Genomic DNA, 19098 nt, shown 5'->3' with positions numbered 1-19098 from the left:
ACATCCAACGATATCTAGGTAAATGTCTCTATCTTCTTGGCCTTCAGATTTACGTCCTTAATTTATCAGCAAACCAGCAATAAATGCCTGATTCGTTTCATTCTTATTGCATTGTCGAGAAAAACCTGGACCAGATGCGACGGGCGGAAATTGTGAATTTTTACTGATTGCCAAAGGAATTAGAGTGGCCTCTGAATTAGATTATTCTTGGCATGAAGACGGACTGGTTTCTAAATGTTTTACAAGTATACCGCGGGAAATGCGGTACTCCTTGGGGCAGGTTGAATTTCAGTTGCCTTGCGAGAAATTAGCCCAGGAACCTATACAATCCTTATCATGTCGTCAAACATGCGGTGATTTGTGATTGTTTCACATTGTTGTTGCTGTTGTTGCTTTTACATGAGGATACATAATGGGGGAACGCACCTATAATGAAATCATGTCAGAAGTCGGATCATTTTTCTTATCATCCACAGATCAGATTGAGAGTTGTCCTTTCGCACGATATAATGATATTCAAGACTACACGTTACATGCAGAAGTTATATCATGATCTTTTTAAAGCAGACGTGGTGTCATGGTATATTTATGGCGAAATGACGTCATATTCTGCTCGTTGATGAAGTATGTCTGACGAGTCATCAAGTTATTATTTGCCTCAAAAATAATGATAAATGAGAACTGAAGAATTTTTTTTTTTACTAAAATTGGTAAAATATTAAACCTTCAATATCAGTGCGGTCATCGAGGGATGTGTCAATCCTCCTCAATAATTTTTGTTCCTCAGTAAGGTTCTGCTCAATTTGTGTTTTTTAATAATTAGGCCAACATGCAAATTTAAGGTTAAAAAAAATCCAACTTCCTCTTTAGCAAAGCAAAGATAAAAAGGAAATTCATATTGACTGTACACGAAGAGAGGAAGTATCATTGTAACGTTTAAAGAACATAGTGGGCATACAAGAATTATCTTCATTTAAAGCAAAGCTTGGCTAGTAGGAATAGGATTCAATGTAACACATATTTGTTTTTAAGTTTTAGCAGCTTAACATGTGTCTCCATGGTTTGATATTACAACTCTACTTGAAATTATGGTCAGAAGGGTTCGATTAAATTCATAGATAAATGTATTTGTGTATCATAATATATGTACATAATATATATGTAATTATTTCATTTGATATATCAATTTCCTGGCCAGTGAGAATTACAAAATCCCTTTGTATTCTTAATCAATTCATGTCCAGTTGAAAATTAAGTAAACCATATGGTAACACATTACACTATTCCATCAAGCATATAGTTTTACAGAAACACAGCCTGACGGCTGAGTGCCATATTTTTTCTATCAGTATCTAAATAGATAAAACAAAAATAAAACACATCATAACATGTGAATGGAAATGGGAGACATCAGAATTGACGGCATGTTCACTCTCACTCTATTTAGGTTAATAATGGTTGTGGTCACTGAGGTTATTCTTGAGATCTCAAGATTCTAGCAGTTTCTCATTGTTTAATCCGATATTAGTGAAACTTCTGGCATTGTTTATACCTACTCCTATTCTTCAAAGTCCAATGAAAGATGAAGTGACGATCTGAGAAGCAACCACAAGCTTAACTGCATGTAAATGTTCTGCGTCATGTGAAACCTGAAATCCAAACATGCTATCTTAGTGTAAGACTGCTTTGCGATGGAAGGGGTGCAAATTCAAAGAGACACCCCTACTTAACCCCTCCCCCCGTGTGCCTTTGTCACTCAATTCAATCATTTCTATTCGCATCAACGATGCATGTATTTAAAGGCATAATTTACCATTTGCAGAAGAAACCAAAACCCAACATTAGTGCTCTAAAATAGTTATAAAATGTGAGTTAGGGATAGAAACAACCACTGTTAAAATTCGAATCCGTATAGTCCATGTTAAGTATTGTTAAATACACAAAATGTGAACAATAGTTGTAACAAAAATGTTTCCACACTAAACTGTGTACAGTTACGGTTTAATGAGAGAAATGCTGATATCTCCTTGTATAGTAGGCTTTATTGCAAAAATGATATGGTATGAGGTTTTGTGATGCAACAGACCTAGATACATATGCATCAAATGTGATATCTTGAACATTTTTTAAATCACTGCTCCCAAAGGTAAATACGACCTAAGTATAAGTCCAATGCCGATTTTCTCTGCGTAAGATCAACAGTAGGTCTCTGTGCTTTGTGGAAAATCATACTACCTTTTCAACGCTCATATTACCTTCTCAACGCCCACATAATACCCGGTTGTCTCCCCCAGGTTAATCAGTGTGGAACCGAGGCGCCCATTTGGCTGGACACCAAAGGAGACAGCCTACCACCCCCAGGGGAGAGCGCCCGACACTCGGCCTGCGTTTCGTGGACGCCGTCGACCACGCAGGCCTGCTGCATATTCACCTTTCCCGTATCCGTCACCAACTGCGGGGACTTCTTCGTCTACTTCCTCCAGCCCGCCCGGGGATGCAACCTGGCCTATTGTGCTAAAAGTGAGTTCCAGACAGTTCAGATCGAAACCAATCAAACGCACAGGAGACAACGTGCGTTCAAAACTTTATTCTAAGAGGGGGTACAAAGAGAGAGATGAGGGGGGGGGGGGAGGGAGAAGTGTGTTTGCTTGATCGATATTCGATGAACTAGGGTGACTTCATCAGCTGTATATAGCTTCTTAGTTTTCGCACGGTGCATAATTTAGATCAGCAGAACAAAGTAGGTCCTACATTTTACTTGTTTTCAACTGGTAAGGAACTATTATACATCCCCAGAAGATCGGAGAAATTTTCTGACAACATCGTGAGGCGCCGAATAGAAACTTTTTTGTTTGTTTGGGTTTTTTTTTTAATTGTGTATTTTTTTTTTTTTGTAATGCAGACGGGAACAGCAACAAAACGGAGAAAGTTTATGCTTACTTGGATAGATAACATTTTGTTTGTGTTGCTGATCACAAAATGCTCCTGAATGCACCCAAAGCGTCCTTCTTTGGCACAATGAGGAAAGAGACAAAGTTCTATATTGTCTCATACCGCATGCATGATGCGTGGGGAAAATGCGTCATAATATGCATTGGCATCACTGCCACATGGTGATGTCTTGCAGGTTGAGAACATCTGCTCAAACCTCGTCATCGAACATGTTATTGTCTGCCTGCTAACTGTCAGTAACCTATGTTTCGATACTTTTTGTTTCCCCAGACCAAAGTACTACAGGAAATCTATGTAAGGGCAATTTGCTATCTGCTGTAGATGTTGAAGTCGGGATAGTGACTAATGGGGGCATATTCATATCCTTTTTGCTACCTCGTAATTACTTAACCACTATGACAAGGCCTAAAGAGTCGGTCAGTAACAAAATTATCTTATTCACATCATCACCTTTAAGTGGCTGTTGATAGGGGTATTCTGTCAATATTTCATACTTCACACTAAAGCTTAAAAAAGTAGAAGTGACAGCTTTCTATCCAGAATTAATAAATATTATAAGGATCTTATTTGTATCTTTGCGTCTTTCCGCCGTACCTCTTCTATACACTTTACTCGCATTGAAAGCAAGCAAACAAACAAACAAAATAGAACAGTTTTGACGTCAGTGGTTGTGGCGTAGCACCTCATTGACGATGTCAATTTGCGACTTGACTTGACACGCCGAACTTAAACATCTGCAGCAGTGTTGTACTTATTGCACTTTGTACTTATCCTAAGTTTAGCAAGTTCTACAATTGGCGGTGTGGATACTGAAGGCGTGGAAGTATTTGTCTTTTAAAACGGACAGATATTGATGAACACTTTCGTGGTGCTTGTGTTTGTTGGTATACATGTAGTTGTATGCATTGATATCGATGTTTACTAATGTGTGAAAAGAGGATGGGCGGAAAGGTTTGCGGATGCCAGTGTATCTGTTTTTCGTATTAGTTTATGTTCATGCGCGCTTGATATAGGGGAAATATGTCTGTGTATGTATGTGTGTTTGCGTAAGTTAGTAGGTGTGTATTATGTTTGTGAACCCACGTGGGCTGAAAACAGGGAGGTGAGTTGCCACCTCCCTGCCCTGGTGAATCAATGAGGCAGACCTGTCTGGCTGTTCTAGACTACACACTGCAGGTCACCAGACTTTGTGTTCAGACCGTATCCCACTCTGCAATGGTGAGAGAGGGTAACGGCCGACGACCATAGTTATAATAGTGCCAGCAGACTGGGTTGGGTTGGGCAAGTTTTCACGCGGTCCCTCCGCTCATTAAAGAGACAATAAGTCGCAGATGTGATTCCGTGACTAATGGTTTGGGAAGCTGAGTCGCGTTATGCTATTTCTCTTGCTTGTGTGTATGTGTGCGTATGTGTGTGTGTGTCTGTCTGTCAAGTTTTACTACCACCCGGAGATGACAAAGCTGCCATGACATTGCAGGACTGGTTGAGTTCCTTTTACCCACCCTCACGAAAGAGCATATTTGAGGCAACGTTGAAGGACCATTCGATGATCCATGGGTACAGAAGATTGATTCATTATAGGTTGAGATATAGAGGGCCTGAATTTATCATTATGCTTATTCTTGATTAAACTTGTAACAACCAAAAACATTTGGGTTAAGTGGTTGAGTTTCCGTTTGAAACCTTGAAGTGAAATGAAATTTATGAAAGGGGCCTGCAACCTACAAAAAAAAAAGACAAAAATATTTCTACGCATGATAGGCAAAAATACAAACACATAAATGCATTAACGGGTCTGTGAAATATGATGATAATACACACTGGTCACTTACCGAACAACAGCCGAAGCAAAGTTCTTTGTTATTATCCCCTGTCTTCTGCATTGTCAAGTATTGTTCCTTCGTAAAGTAAATCACAAACATAATGGTGCCGTAAATGGTCTCAATTTCCTTGACATGGATTTGTTTGAAAGGGTATCAGAATATAAGGCTTGGACCCAGGCTTGGGGCTCTGAACATAACTTATTTAGCATCAAAGCTTTCGCATGAGCTATAGGTTGTTTAAACGCTTTTCAGGCTTGATAATGATGAAAAGCGGTATTTTTAAAAGGTGTCGTATCCTCCTTCTCCGTTAAACTTCAAAGCCATTTTTGTTTGAAAGTCCCGGAAATTTCTCGCATATTTCGGCGACGGGCATGATATTCTGTCCCCTGCGCTGTTTTTGCGTCTTCGTCTATTATTCGGGTTATTTTTGCATTTTCGCTGTTTGTGTATTCAGAGTGTCTTTGTTGTCTTAGCCGAGTTGACACTGAGCATTTGTTGAGGTCTCATGTCAAATTCAAGTGTGATATATGGGTACACTGGTCGTGAAATTTACACACAGGGTCAACCGACAGGACCGCAGCCTACACTTTGTCATGTAGCCTACAACCAGGATTTTGGAGGAAAAGTCCTCGAAATAAAGAGTTATGCCTAGAAAACGCAGGGTAATGTACACTCTCCCCCGTTGTTTAGACTGAAATATAAATCACATTCTCTTACGCTCGATCTTATCTAGTCTAACATGATCTCATTTAGGTCCTAAGATTAGACTTTTTGATGGAAGAAGGTCAACGCACCCCTTCCCCCCTCCCCCCCCCCCCAATATTTCTAGAGTTTGAATTCGATTGGGTTTAAATGTATTTTGCAAACCCCAAACTAGAACAATCTGCCCATGATATGTGCGCGATATGAAATACGTTTTTCGAAATTTTAGACGTCGTCACTTTCAGATATTCCCCATGCAAGATGCAGAAATCGTAGTGTAACTCGGAAGTAGTCTTACCTGGGAGGAACTGATGTGATTTGATTTAATTTTATTTGTTTATTTTCTGTATAACACATCATTTACACTTCTTTCTTTTTATGCCTCCACCCGAAGGGTGCCGGAGGCATTATTTTTTTTTTCTCTAGCAATATCATCAACATAGTAGCCCACATGCATACATGATGGTAAGATGTAAGCATCTGTACAGGTGTCGTATAATAGTTTATTTTCTCTTTATAAACGTTTTTTCCCCTCTGTCTTTGCAATTATAACATATCTTTAGCCAGACGGAAGATGAAGATACTGTTGACGCTAGTTGTCCTTGATATTTCCGCTGTAGGCCCATTTCTTTACAGATTTCAACGACTAATGCTTTCATTATGGTGATCCGCATATTTAAAGGCATAATTTACCATTTGCAGTTGAAAGCATTAGTGCTATAAAATAGTTCTAAAATGTGAGTTAGGGATAGAAACAACCACTGTCAAAATTTGAATCCGTATAATCGATGTTAAGTGTTGTTAAATACACAAAATGTGAACAATAGTTATAATAAAAATTTTTCCAGACTAAACCGTATACAGTTACGGTTTATTGAGAAAAACCCTGATATCTCCTTATATTTTAGGTTTTATTGCAAATATTTCATATGGTAGGATGTTTTATGATACAACAGACCTACACATATGCATCAAATATGATATCTTGAAAATTTTTAAAATCACTGCTCCCAAAGGTAAACTGGACCTTTAAATCCAGTGTAAAGCAAAATCAAAAACAGTGGTTGTATAATGTTTTCCGCACTTTCATTGTGACTTCTTGGAAAAGAAAGAAAGAAAGAAAGAAAGAAAGAAAGAAAGAAAGAAAGAAAGAAAGAAACAGACAAACAAACAAACAAAGCAAAATAAAACAAAATAAAACTGCCCCAAAATATCGCTCCGATACTATAACTTAATATTGTTCAATAGGATCATTCAAGGAGGTTGGTTCAATTGAAAGAGTCCCCTGAAATGGTATGCAAGCATTCTTAATTACTTACACGTATGGCTCAGGTAAAAAAAAAAATAATAGGATTTCAAAACATATTTTGCACACTTACCCTCAATTCTCAGTAATACTTTCTAGCCTTACTTATTTGTATTCCTTTTTACACTCTTTTGATTAATCTGCAATCTTTTGGAACTCCACAACCTTTTGCTATCGTATAAGATTTGGAACAATAAGAAATATACCCCATTATCTATAAACAAACTATAGGCCTATATACAACCGTATAATAGCTGCTGTTGCTTGGCCTGTGTTTTCTTCTTCTTTGCTGTTGTTGTTGTTGTTGTTGTTGTGCCTCTGTTTGTTTGTTTTTTTCTCTCTCTCGAAAGATAACATGTGCGCCGGTGTAGTAAATGCATGAGCTCACTTAAATTGCTGAAGGCGCCAAAAGCGATAACCGTTTTCTTCAATGCTTACATGGCTCGGCAATCACGACTGACCATTAAACAGTGAGCATTTTCTGCAAGTACTGTGTTTGTACAAGTTTTAAAAAGGAGAGTTTAATCGCTAATGGGAAAAGCGCCATTAAAAAAAAAAAAAAACAAACGAATAGAGTAAGCCCTTTGTCAGATGGAGCAAAATAAAACATTTCCAGTGATATCTCACTTGCAACATAACAAGGAATATTCTTGAAGTTATGATTGAAAATATCTTACATCTTATTGTAATATTTACACTGTACTTTGTTTTAGCAGCTTAATTCAATCGCGCTGAAGTTCATTCGTTTTGCGATGAACCTCTTCAAAACGTGAACTGAACAAAATACTAAAAAACAATAACAAAAGGGCAGTTTTTGTTTGTACTGTGTATACATGATAGTATTCAATTTATTCAGTTCATTCAATTCACTTATTTTCTTTCTCATTTTTCTTCCAACAAAACATAACACAGAATAAATCAGGAATCATATCATAACCATACATACATGAGAATGTGCGAAACAATAATTAATGCGGTGCCTTAGCTACAGGTATAATCAATAGGACAGGTTGCTGATGTTAGGAAGTATTTCAGAGAAAAATCATTGAGCGCATGTTTTCTGTGAAAGCCTTGTAGATGTCTCTGCTCCATGTATTATCATTATAACATTATCCTTCACATGAAGCATGTTAGAAGGACTCGAGAAGAAACGGACGTACCTGGTACCGTACGTACACAGCAATGTTATTGCGGCCTTTTAGAGGGAAAACGTAGTTAGTCTAGATCCCTCTCGTTTTGAATATATCAACAGTATTATTACGGTTACCACAGTACACTGAAGGCCTACTTCTGACAGGCAGACCAGTGACGGGCAAGAAAGTTGTGACAGGACAGACTATAGACTAATCTTATATGCAGTGGCATAATATCGGAATCTCGATGTGCAAATCAGATTCTCTGTAGGCTCAACAGGCCCTATTAACTCGAGGTTACTCACTGTAATGAAAGAATACATGTACATATGTGAGAAGATTAAACTGCCTTTTTTGTTCCGTTCAGACAGGATTTATTTTGTTCGAGTTTGTTTTCGGTCTGAAGAAGATCTGTTATGTATAAATTGGAAGTAGAGCACGTAAAAGTAACTTTAAGAATGTATATAGCGTCAATAATAAAGCACTATCAGAATCTAAAAATCACAGCTACTCGGTACCCAAACCACAAAACAAACAAACAAACAAACAAAATAAAACAAAACAGAACGAAATATGTTGCCTCTGCGTGATGACATGAGGGGCAGGTTTGTGAAACAACTGGAAGGAAGACTACCAGCAGCCCAGCCTGAGCCCACCTCTCGCGGGTCAATGGGGGGTTGGAAGTTCAAGCCCCAATTTCCGGCTTGTTAGGCGTTCGTCAACAGTGTAATTGGGCTTCGCTTTGTCCCCCACTCTCGGGGACCATTCCCGGGTCCTCCCCGGTACTTGGCACAAGGACTGCCTGCGCGTGGTTCCTGGAATCCCAGAGATGCTTTAAGAGAAACATCAGCTTATTCTATTTAGATAGCAAAACAACCCAACAACATAAATAAACAATCAATTTGTGTAATATCAAAAAGACAGACCTGCATAAAGCCAAACAAACTACGTTCTACTATTTAATTGTCACGCATATTCCCCCAAAATACAAAATCAGACGAGGCGATAATGTCACCATCTCACTACCCTTCAATTTGTCGCAATCATTTGTCGAAAACATATCAAATAAATCATATTTATTTGTAGTTTGTAATTACCCAACTTTAACCCTTTCCCCGGAAAGACATCATTTATAGGTTCTCAACAAATTACAGTAATTTGACATTAAAATGATAAAATGATACCAAACTTTAATACTCGTATAGATTTCATTTTCCCAAAGAGTAATACATGAAGATGTTTACGCAGTTGACTGGAAAATTTATGAGATGATAACATCGTTATTCTGTCAATTTAAGTATACCACTGTGACTAATGTCATAGATTTGTGAAAACATAGGGAACTCTAGGGGAAAAAAATCGAACACTATCATTTTTAAGTCCGCTTGTGATTGAACGCATACATTTTTTTTTTTGTCTGATTTTACTCCTTTCATTAAGGCCAACTTGAACATGATATGGAATTTCATTTTCAATAACTGCATATCCTCCCTCGATCAGTTGCAAATATTAGGATTAGTACAGTACTACATAAATGAAGTTTGAACGATACGATGGATGCGGAAATAATCTTATTGATTTCACCAGAGATAAAGTTTAGGGAATGTTTGCATTCAGGTCAGTTGGAAATTTTTGAAGAGCCGACATTGTTATCTTAATTGCGTGAAGTAGATGGTTGCCTGTAATATTGAGGCTTTGTTAAACATGTCATAAATGTTATAATTCTTGCAGTGTTATGAATATACAAAAAGATTGTTACTCAAATTGAAGAGGGTTCCAAATTATAGCGAAGTGTCGTTGACATTTGCGCAACTTTGCAAATCCGCCTAAGTCGTTAATCTGTGACGGCCATCAAGAGATGGTTTTGACTGGTGATCGTGTGATGAATGGTTGTCCAGCTTGCAATAATTCCCGGACAAGCCCCCAATTACTAGATTCGGGGGGGGGGGAGCAAGTCCCTTCTACCTCTCTCTCCCACACCCCCCCCCCCCCAACACACACATTCTTTTTGTGAACATTTCGAATCAAGTCTCTCTTGGTGACAAATCTGTGACAGCTCCATGTCCCATGGTTCTCTCTAGCCACCCTGGACGCGGGGCTTTGCGCCGCCCAAATAATTGAACTCAAATTGCAGACGACTCCCCTGTAATATTGATGAAGTAAGATAAAAACATTTCTCTTTTTTTCTGTAAATTAAAGAAAGAGAGAGAGTGACAGCAAAAGGTGGCGTATGTATAGTTAGGGGACTTCTGTTTCTTTTGGCGGTTGTTGGGAGTATAAGCCACGGCTGCTGCGGTGAGAGAGAGATGAACAGGAGAAGAAGAGAAAACGTAATTCGGTCTAACAAGCAAATCGGCTGAGTAATCGGCAGGATGGAGGCGGTTTATCACCGTAGTTGGAGCTAGTGATGGAGTGGACATGAACTCTGCCGAAAGGTCAGGGACAGGATTTGTCCTGAACTGTCAGTGGAGAGGGTTACAGAGCTGACGTTTTACTGTCATTGCCAAAAATCAAAAGTTTCAAATTTCTCCAAACACTCGTCCACAAAAGTGAAAAGTGGAAACAAAGAGAAAACAGATACGTCCGTGACATCAGGGAAACCTCAAACTCCCTGCGCTTTGATTTTAGGTACATAAGAACTTTGCTTGAAGAGAAAGGATGCCAAGGACAGAACAAAAGCCTTACTTGAGAGCAAGTTGAGGAGGGAGGAATGAAACGTTTTCTCGGATAATTCGATGGAAGTCCAATTTGCCGTTTTGTTTGTTTTTCCTTATACTCATCTTGTCTGTGTTCATCAAATGTAAAGTTCAAATCACTTGCACAGGTTGATGGCGTGGGCGAAATACAACTTTCTTGAACACTCGTCCCTTGTTCTGATGGTAAAGTGATCTCGTGAACAGAATCAAAGATTTCAATGACCATCGACATTTTAAGGAGGACATTCGTGTTGAATTGACAGCATGTAATATAGTATCATATAGGGGTGGTTTAATATAATTTGAAGACGAGCGACAGTGTAAAGTTTTACTCAGTTTTCTTCCATCTTCAGCGTTATCTGAATTCTCCGTTGCTCGTTAGTAGTAGGCCCTGTATCGGCGTTACAACATTTTGACGGGAATAAAACTTACTGTTATCCATTCTATGGAAGAAATGATGATAGTGAAAATGATGCACATTATTCTTGTAAAGTGGTAAATGAACATGGTGTTGAATTGCGTTTGGTAATGACATACTTTATGTCATTCTAGAGAGAGATATATTGCGAATAGTAGGTGTTTTGTGATACATGTAATATATTTTCGTACTTGCATCGTCACATTCTCTTGCCAAGCGAGTTACGTGGGAGGTTTTAGAAATCGAGGGTACTGTCTGTTGCTTTGTGTCAATGTCCTGTAAGTGACATGGACGCGCTCCCGCAGATTATAATTTGACACACCGAGGGTATGTGTGGTTTGGAAATTCCCAGAGACCTCGCAAGCGTCATCGCAACATGGAAGCATGCAGGACCATCACCCGCCCTGACATGACTATCGTAGTGCTAGCCTCAGTACTTACCACGTTGAAGTTAGAGATAATCGAAGTAAGAATGATAAAGATTACATGTAGGCCTAATTATTTCCATCGAGCTGTGTTATTGGCCCTATTAATAATTACTGCAATCTAGGAGCGGTAATGACATCATTTTACTCTATTCATTATTATCACGGGGAGATGGGACATAATCGTATGATTAAGTGGGATGAGCTATCGGGATGGTATAGTTCTGGTTGAGACAGGGGATTCAGGTGTTGACTTTTTGTGACATGATTAGAAACCACATACGAAATATTAAAAAGCATACAATTCCAAGAGAAATTTTATTTTAATGAAATTCAGTTTTGAAATGGCTGAGACATCCAAAAAAAAAAAGTAAAACAAAGTGGTCCTAATATGACCTCTTTTTTTTTTTTGGACATCTCAGCCATTTCAAAACCGATTTCCATAAAAAAAAAACATAACAAAAACCTTTTGAATTCCTCTTGGAATTTTGTGCTCTTTAATATTTCACAAGAGGTCTCTTTATCTCAAGAAAAGCTGGAAACCCGAAGACCCATCTCAACCAAAACGATACCATCCCTATTACAAGGACAGGACAGGTTGACGAAACTTTTGTGGGCGTGGTATTGTGTCCCCTTTCAGTGGCTCTCTTCAAACGAGTTAATGGAGTTTTGGATCGATTGACCGCACTTCGCCACTCGCTTCCCAGCGAGACGTCACTGGAGAGTGACCCACAAACCGAAATGGCGTTGACCTCTCCCTCTCTCCGCCCGGGTCAGGGGTCATTGCAACTGCTGACTGAGATTCGGGTGAAAATAGGTCGCCGGCCTCGAAGGATAGCACCTAAAACTAAAGAAATCAAACCGTGACAGGCCGACTGTCATATTTATGTACATCCCAATTTGCACATGACATGGTATTCACCCGTCCTGCTGTCTGAATAACGTAAACATCTTCCGGGTTGTTTCTACTTGTTTAACTTAGTGGACGCCATTTATAGTTGAATTGGTCAACAGATTGGGCAGTCTTGTTATTGACATGGTGACAGGAATAGTATGCATCTGTATTTTTTTTTTCATATTTTGTACACGTTTTTTTTTTTTTACGTAGATGGCATCCACATTTTCGTTGCGTAGAATTTTTCGTGCTATGATTTTGTCTGAAATAGCCGGTTATGTGTTAGGTTCGTTTCGTCGTTCAAGGTAGAGAAGGGAACATTCAAAAAGTGACAGACTTTTGAAGAGAGCGAGTAGGCCTATCTTTAAGGTAACCATATTCTGCTGCTTCGGATCGACACCGTTCGGTGTTGACCGTTTATGTCGTCATCTGGCTTGCCTCTGTCATCTTCCCTTCTGCGGTGTTCTCTCAAAAGACACTGTCATCCTTACTCACAACTCTACATCCGAAAGAGGCGAAAATATGAAAGAAATTTGGTAAACGTAATCCCAAGCGAGTGATTAATAGGCCGCCATCAGCGGTAATTAACGAGGCGCTGTATTTGTCACGTTTGAGTAATTATTGCGCGCTAACGGGATGTCTAAAATACACATAACATAATTCAATTACGTTCTAATTACTGTACCGAGAATCGTGTACAAAGCAATGACGTTGCGCGAATCTTTCACGATCGTACGGGGAGACACCAAGTAACCAGCGGATTGTTAGCCGTACAATACAATCGAAAGTGGTGTAGTGTATTTCATGTTGATATATGTTTGCGCCTTACCAATAAAGACGCATGTAATTGAGTCAATCTGTTATCAGCGATTGTATTTTCATTTCTTCTTCAACATAAAGAAAAAAAACCGAAACAAAACTAAGCTTAAAGATATAGAAAGAAGACAAAAAGTGAATTGCTTTGGTTGTTGATCATTATATACTGTGGTCAGCCAATGTGACTAACATTTACAGAAGAAATAAATATTTGTGAACGTGACTCCACGCAGTAGAGTGTCTTGTGTTTAACCGTGACGGTTAAAGGGGAAATCCAGTCCAAATGTAAGTTAGTCTGATAAAAAAGAGTAAAATCTTACGAGTTCAAGGGTAAAAATTTGACTAAAATCGGATGAAAAATATGGAAGTTATAACATTTTGAAGTTTCACTAATTTTTCACAAAACAGTTCTTGAACGGTCAATATGAATATGCAAATGGTAAAGTGAGCATGTCATCCCATCACAACTTGCCATATAGTTTGTTCATAGAATTTTAAAATTTCCAGTTTTTCATTCATTATTTTAGACTGTATTTTCCCTTTAAGAACCCATCTGCGTTTTGACAAATGTAGACGCAGAGGGTTATTATTGTGATAATATAACGTTGCATGTGATATATCTATCAAATTTGTTGTCGTTATTTTGTGGGGTAGTTAAGGGGGAGTATTCCCTTTATTCAGGTAGACTTTGCTGTAATGACATTCGATAGAGTCTCAATACTGCAGACATGGAGTCCCTAAAAGGTAGTGGGGTATCTAAAGTTGTAAGGGAGTAGTGTTCATCATTACTTTTTTTTCGCCAAAATACAAGTAACAAGTGCCAGCTTTTAAACCAGACGGAACAAGTTTAATTTCTCTCACGCATTACCTGTCCGCCAATGAACCCCGCCGTGATCTATTACAGTATTATTACGCAATGCACCTTGCACAATAGGATCCGTTATGCCAAAACACTGAACGTCTGTCTTTCGAATATTCCTGGATTATTTGAATATTTTTGCATGAAGGGCAAGAGAAATTAACCGCTCAGGATAAATGCAAAAAGGAAAGAGCCCGTACGAGAGATGAGAAAAAAAAAAAACCCACCCCAAACTAAAACGGCTCAAGCTCTTAAATCTCAAAGTAATAGATATCATTGATTTAATGTCATGAATTGATCTGCTGAAGATTTATTTAAAGTCTTTGGGAATTTATACAAAAAGTGAAATGAAACACTTCCGTACTCCGAAGCTTTATAGGTAGGGCCTACAATTTGAGACCTGTTGAATTATAGAAATTTGCAATTGTGATCCTGGGGGCTTAAACTGTGTCAGTTCAATAGTAATAATTATGCATGCTCTGGTTATTTTACTGTTCTGGTTAAGATCCGTTTTTTTCCTCTCTCCCACTGTCTATCTTTCTTTTTGTCGTCTCTTTCCCTCTCCGTCCCTATCCTCACACGCTCCACCTGCACTTCTCTTCTTGGCGAGACGAGATTTTACCCCATTGGGTATACTGTTGTTCCTGTTGTTGTTTTGTGTTCCTATAAAAACTTTGGCTTGTTTCGCAAACCCTTCTCCACCTGTCATATTAAGCAGATAGATGAAACATCCGCATGACGAATACGAAACGCACAAGGAATTGTCAAATTAATCATCGAAATCATCGGAAATGCCCGTCTCACACCAGTTGTATAAGTCATGCCTTGGACGAGTCTCCCCAACCGAGGGAGGTGAAGATTCGGTTAAAACCGACATCGTTCTCTCTGTTTTTTTGGTCGACCTGGATTTGTCGTTAGTGTGTATGGAATAGTCGGTCACGAAATTTGTGCGCGTGGGCCGTAAAGTTGAGCAGTAGTTACTTTTAGGAAGAAAGAAAATGTTCCATTAACTCTTTTCACTTCTTTTCTTTATTATATTTTCTCCTTCCCCCTCTTCGTCCCCTCCTGTCTTTCATTATCTTCTTTTTCCACTTTTACCTCTTGCGAAGTTCTCGCCAGAAGAAAAAAAAAAGAAAGAAAGAAAAAAAGAAAGAAAGAATACTTGCGTCACATTGCTGATTATATAAAGAATCGAGTGTCAGGTAAGATGATAAAATGATAATAAGAATGATGATGATGATGATGATGACGATGATGATGATGATGATGGTAATACTACTACTACTACTACTACTACTAATATTAATTGTAATAATAATAATGATAATAATAATAATAATAATAATAATAATAATAATAATAATAATAATAATAATAATAATAATAATAATAATAATACATAAATAAGCAAGTATCATTACCCTATTATTACCTATTCATACACCTGGGTCGAGAAGGACATAGTGGGCAAAAACATCTTGTCCAAGGACGTAAAGCAGTGGTACGGGAATCGAACTCGGGTCCTCCGACTGTATGGGAGTCGGGATTCTCACCCGTTAAGCCACTGTGCCTCCCGCATCGTTTCACGGCAAAACAGAGGACATTATTGGAGGAGTGATGATATAGCCTCGCAATTCTTCGATTTTGATTTGATTTGATCTGCTTTGACTGCTGCACTTTCTGACTACATCATATTATTATTGAAAGAAAGACTTTTCACCAGGCATGTTTTAGACACCAAGGATTGGCCGTAGACGATCAAGTTATTCTTTCATAATCATTGAAATGATGCAGCTCTAGCCTTATTTCCTCTCCTATACTTCCCACGCCCCTGACTTCCTGTATAATCCATCTCCAAGCCCTTGATCAAACCATTCAGTCTGCATGAACATTATCACTGTGTCGTATGTATCCCAAAATAGTTGTCAAAGAGATTGAAGCACCACGCCTCTATCACGAGTTGCATGAACCAGAACACGCATCAACAACACACCTCCCAGATCAGAGGTTGCAGGTGGCTGGTTTGTAGTGGGTGTTGAAGTAGTAGTAGAAGTATCTGAAACAATAGTGGCAACATTGAAGGTAACAGGTGTGGTGTTAGTGGCTGCTCTGGTCAGTAGTAGTACTATCATCAGCGGTATTATTTTTACTTTCATCATTACTGTCATTATTATTATCATTAATTTCGTAATTGTTATTTCATCAGCATCGTCAGCATTGATATTGTTGTCGTTATCATCATTAGTAATATAGTAAGAGTAGTAGTGATTGTGCTAAGCGTAGTATAGGTTTTCCCGGTCAATTTCATATTTTTGTCACTCAAATTCATTAATGTGCATTCAAATTCACGCAGCGCACGCACGCAAAAATATTGGGGCATTCAAATTCAGAATCCGAGCGATCAATTTCATTTATGAGCGTTCTATTTCGTTTTCGTGAAATCAATTTCACGATTGGGCATTCAATTTCAAAATGCGAGCACCGACTTTCCTACTCGTGCATTCAAATTCATGCGATAGTCACGTGATAGTCCCAATGAGCTTGTTTGGAGCGTTCAAATTCATTTTGAGGCGATCAAGTTCCTACTTCGTGCAATCAATTTAACGAGGAAAATGGAGGAGACTTTTAAGAAAGGAAAAAGGGCCAACACAACCAATGAATGCTTGCATATAGTGTAATTAGGATTGTTAACATGTTCTACATTGTTCTCTGTTCATGTATTCTTTGTTATTCATCTCAATAAATTTCATAGTGCAATGTCCAATAAGCAGTGCATCCAAACAACACAACGACGAGTAATCATATTTCTTGATGATACTGCAACGCCCTAACACCAACCACATTAATGACAATTCATCAATTTAAGACAAACTGACACACAATGATCTCACATAGTCCCGCAAAATTAAATCAATAAGACAGCAATACACAACAAACAACACGTATAAAATACTCATGTATGCTTTTCAAAATAGTCGAAATTATGGTGTTTTTTTTCCTCGACAGTGTCAACCAACCCTCCGTATTATGTTCGTCTGTAAACCTATACAGTGCCTAATTTTTGTTTGTTTCATTTTCTATCAAAGAAGATGGCTGGATAACCCATATTCAGCTGCAAAAGCTGGTCTTCCATATGGGGTCCAGTTAGATGTTTTGCTCTTTGCGATGAATAATGAAGTGGGATCTTTTACATGCATGAGTTGTGACTCTTTTACACGTGGGACCTCCATTTTATGTCCAATCCCAGGGACATGTGCCTGTATATTCCTATTTGCTAAGCGCGAGTTCAAAATTGTCAATTAACAGGTGGACCTCTACTGCAAAATAAATAATAATCATAAATCCCAATATATCCAAAGCCAAGTGAGAAACACATGCATACACTTCCCCAAACTAACTAAATTCAAGACTTCTTTTAAATTGAATGCAGTTATTCGGAACATGGTTGCCTATTCACGAATTTGAATGACCGACGAGATTCCGTCGCCAGCTTGACATGAATTTGAATGCTCAATGATGAAATGCGTGCTCCTCTCTTAAATTTGAATGCTCCGATAGTGAATTTGAATGTTCCGATAGCGAATTTGAATGCTCCGATAGTGAATTTGAATGCTCCCAGAGTGAATTTGAATGCTCGGATAGTGAATTCGAATGACCGGATTTTGAATTTGATTGCTGATTCAGTGCTGCGAGCGTGGAATGCGTGAAATTGAATGCTCGGAATAGGAACTTGAATGACAAAAGTATGAAATTGACCGGGAAAACCTATATTAGCAGTAGAAGTAGCGTCATCATCCTTATTTTTGTTGTTTCGTATCTATTCAGAGGCACGTGAAAAATGTGGTCCAGGAGAAATCTCGCCCGATGGCTTCGAGCCGTGCAGGGGTAAGTAATGCAGAACTGTAACCACTCAATCTCTACCCCTCCGATGACTGTCTAAATTAGTTGCTTCTGTTGCCATGGTAATTGTATGAACGTAGTATTCATCCTCCCTCATCAACCTCCGCTTGAACTCCACCCTCCCTCTTTACATTATTCTCTCTCTACTTTCTTCAATCAAAGAAGGAAAAAGAAACAAAGAAATAGACAAACTTTGGGGGGATTTATCGTTATGACAACTATAACGTTGATGGCAATGAAGAATGAAAAAAAGAAAAGAAGATGAAGATGACCAGGAAAGAAAGGGGGAACGAGAAAAGGAAGACGAAAAAGGAGGAGGAATTAAAGAGAGGAAGGTGGACAAGAAGACACAGTAAGAGAAAAAGAAGAAGAAGAAGAAGAAGAAGAAGAAGGAGGAGGAGGAGGAGGAGGAGCAGGAGGAGAAGGAGGAGGAGGAGAAGGAAAAGAAGAAGATGATGACGAAAAAGAAGATATATGACCGAGATGGTGGAGATAACGTTAAAGCAGAAAGTAACAGAGACGTGATCATGATAAAGACAAAGATAGCAAAAGGCTACATCCTTGGTGATATTAATGATTATTCTCTTTGACAGTGACGACGAAAATGATGATGCTAATAACGTAGGAATAATGAGATAATGTACAGGTGGATAGGACGTAATGAATGATGTAGGGTGATGACGAGGTTTATGTTGGAAGTTGGAAGCTTCGAAGCAGCTTGCATTCGTGTGACGAATAAGAAAGAACAAGCCCTTAATGGAAGCATCAAAAATTATTTACAGGCGTCGCTTCATCATTTCAAATGTTAACTGGAGAGAAAATAAAATCTTGTTGAGGAGTTATCAGCACAATCTGGGCATTTTTACGCAGTCGTAACATTTGTCCACTCTACGACGACAGGATTTTTTTGGTAAGGAAAGTGGCTTACAAATCGCAGGAAATTGCACATAAACCAGAAAATCGTGCCGCGTTTTATGCTATTTTGGAGCGGTTGATACGAATCGAAGCTGGCATTGTTCGTTATCACATTACGAGTGTATTTTCCCCTTTCGTTTGTTATCTGGCAACGAACCAAATTTCGCGGACACCCGTCATTGCCCGTTGAAAAAGAAAGTGAGAGTAAAAAACTACGCAGCTAAATGCAGCTTGTGCTGTTGTGGGTTCACAATATGC

General features: G+C 38.6%; 1 protein-coding gene across 1 annotated transcript in view; it reads left to right on the top strand.

Annotated features, from left to right (window-relative positions):
• LOC140245588 (von Willebrand factor D and EGF domain-containing protein-like) overlaps nucleotides 1-19098 on the top strand; it is a 119529-nt gene that overhangs the window by 11768 nt on the left and 88663 nt on the right. Inside the window, exons 3-4 of the mRNA XM_072325152.1 lie at nucleotides 2295-2520; nucleotides 17851-17910. Of these exons, the coding sequence (XP_072181253.1) occupies nucleotides 2295-2520; nucleotides 17851-17910 (286 nt within the window). The remainder of the gene's footprint in view (nucleotides 1-2294; nucleotides 2521-17850; nucleotides 17911-19098) is intronic.

Source organism: Diadema setosum, chromosome 22 (genome assembly GCF_964275005.1).
Source record: "Diadema setosum chromosome 22, eeDiaSeto1, whole genome shotgun sequence".
Lineage (NCBI taxonomy): Eukaryota > Metazoa > Echinodermata > Echinoidea > Diadematoida > Diadematidae > Diadema > Diadema setosum.
The sequence above is the reverse complement of the archived record's forward strand: the minus strand, read 5'-3'. Positions and strand labels throughout refer to the sequence as shown.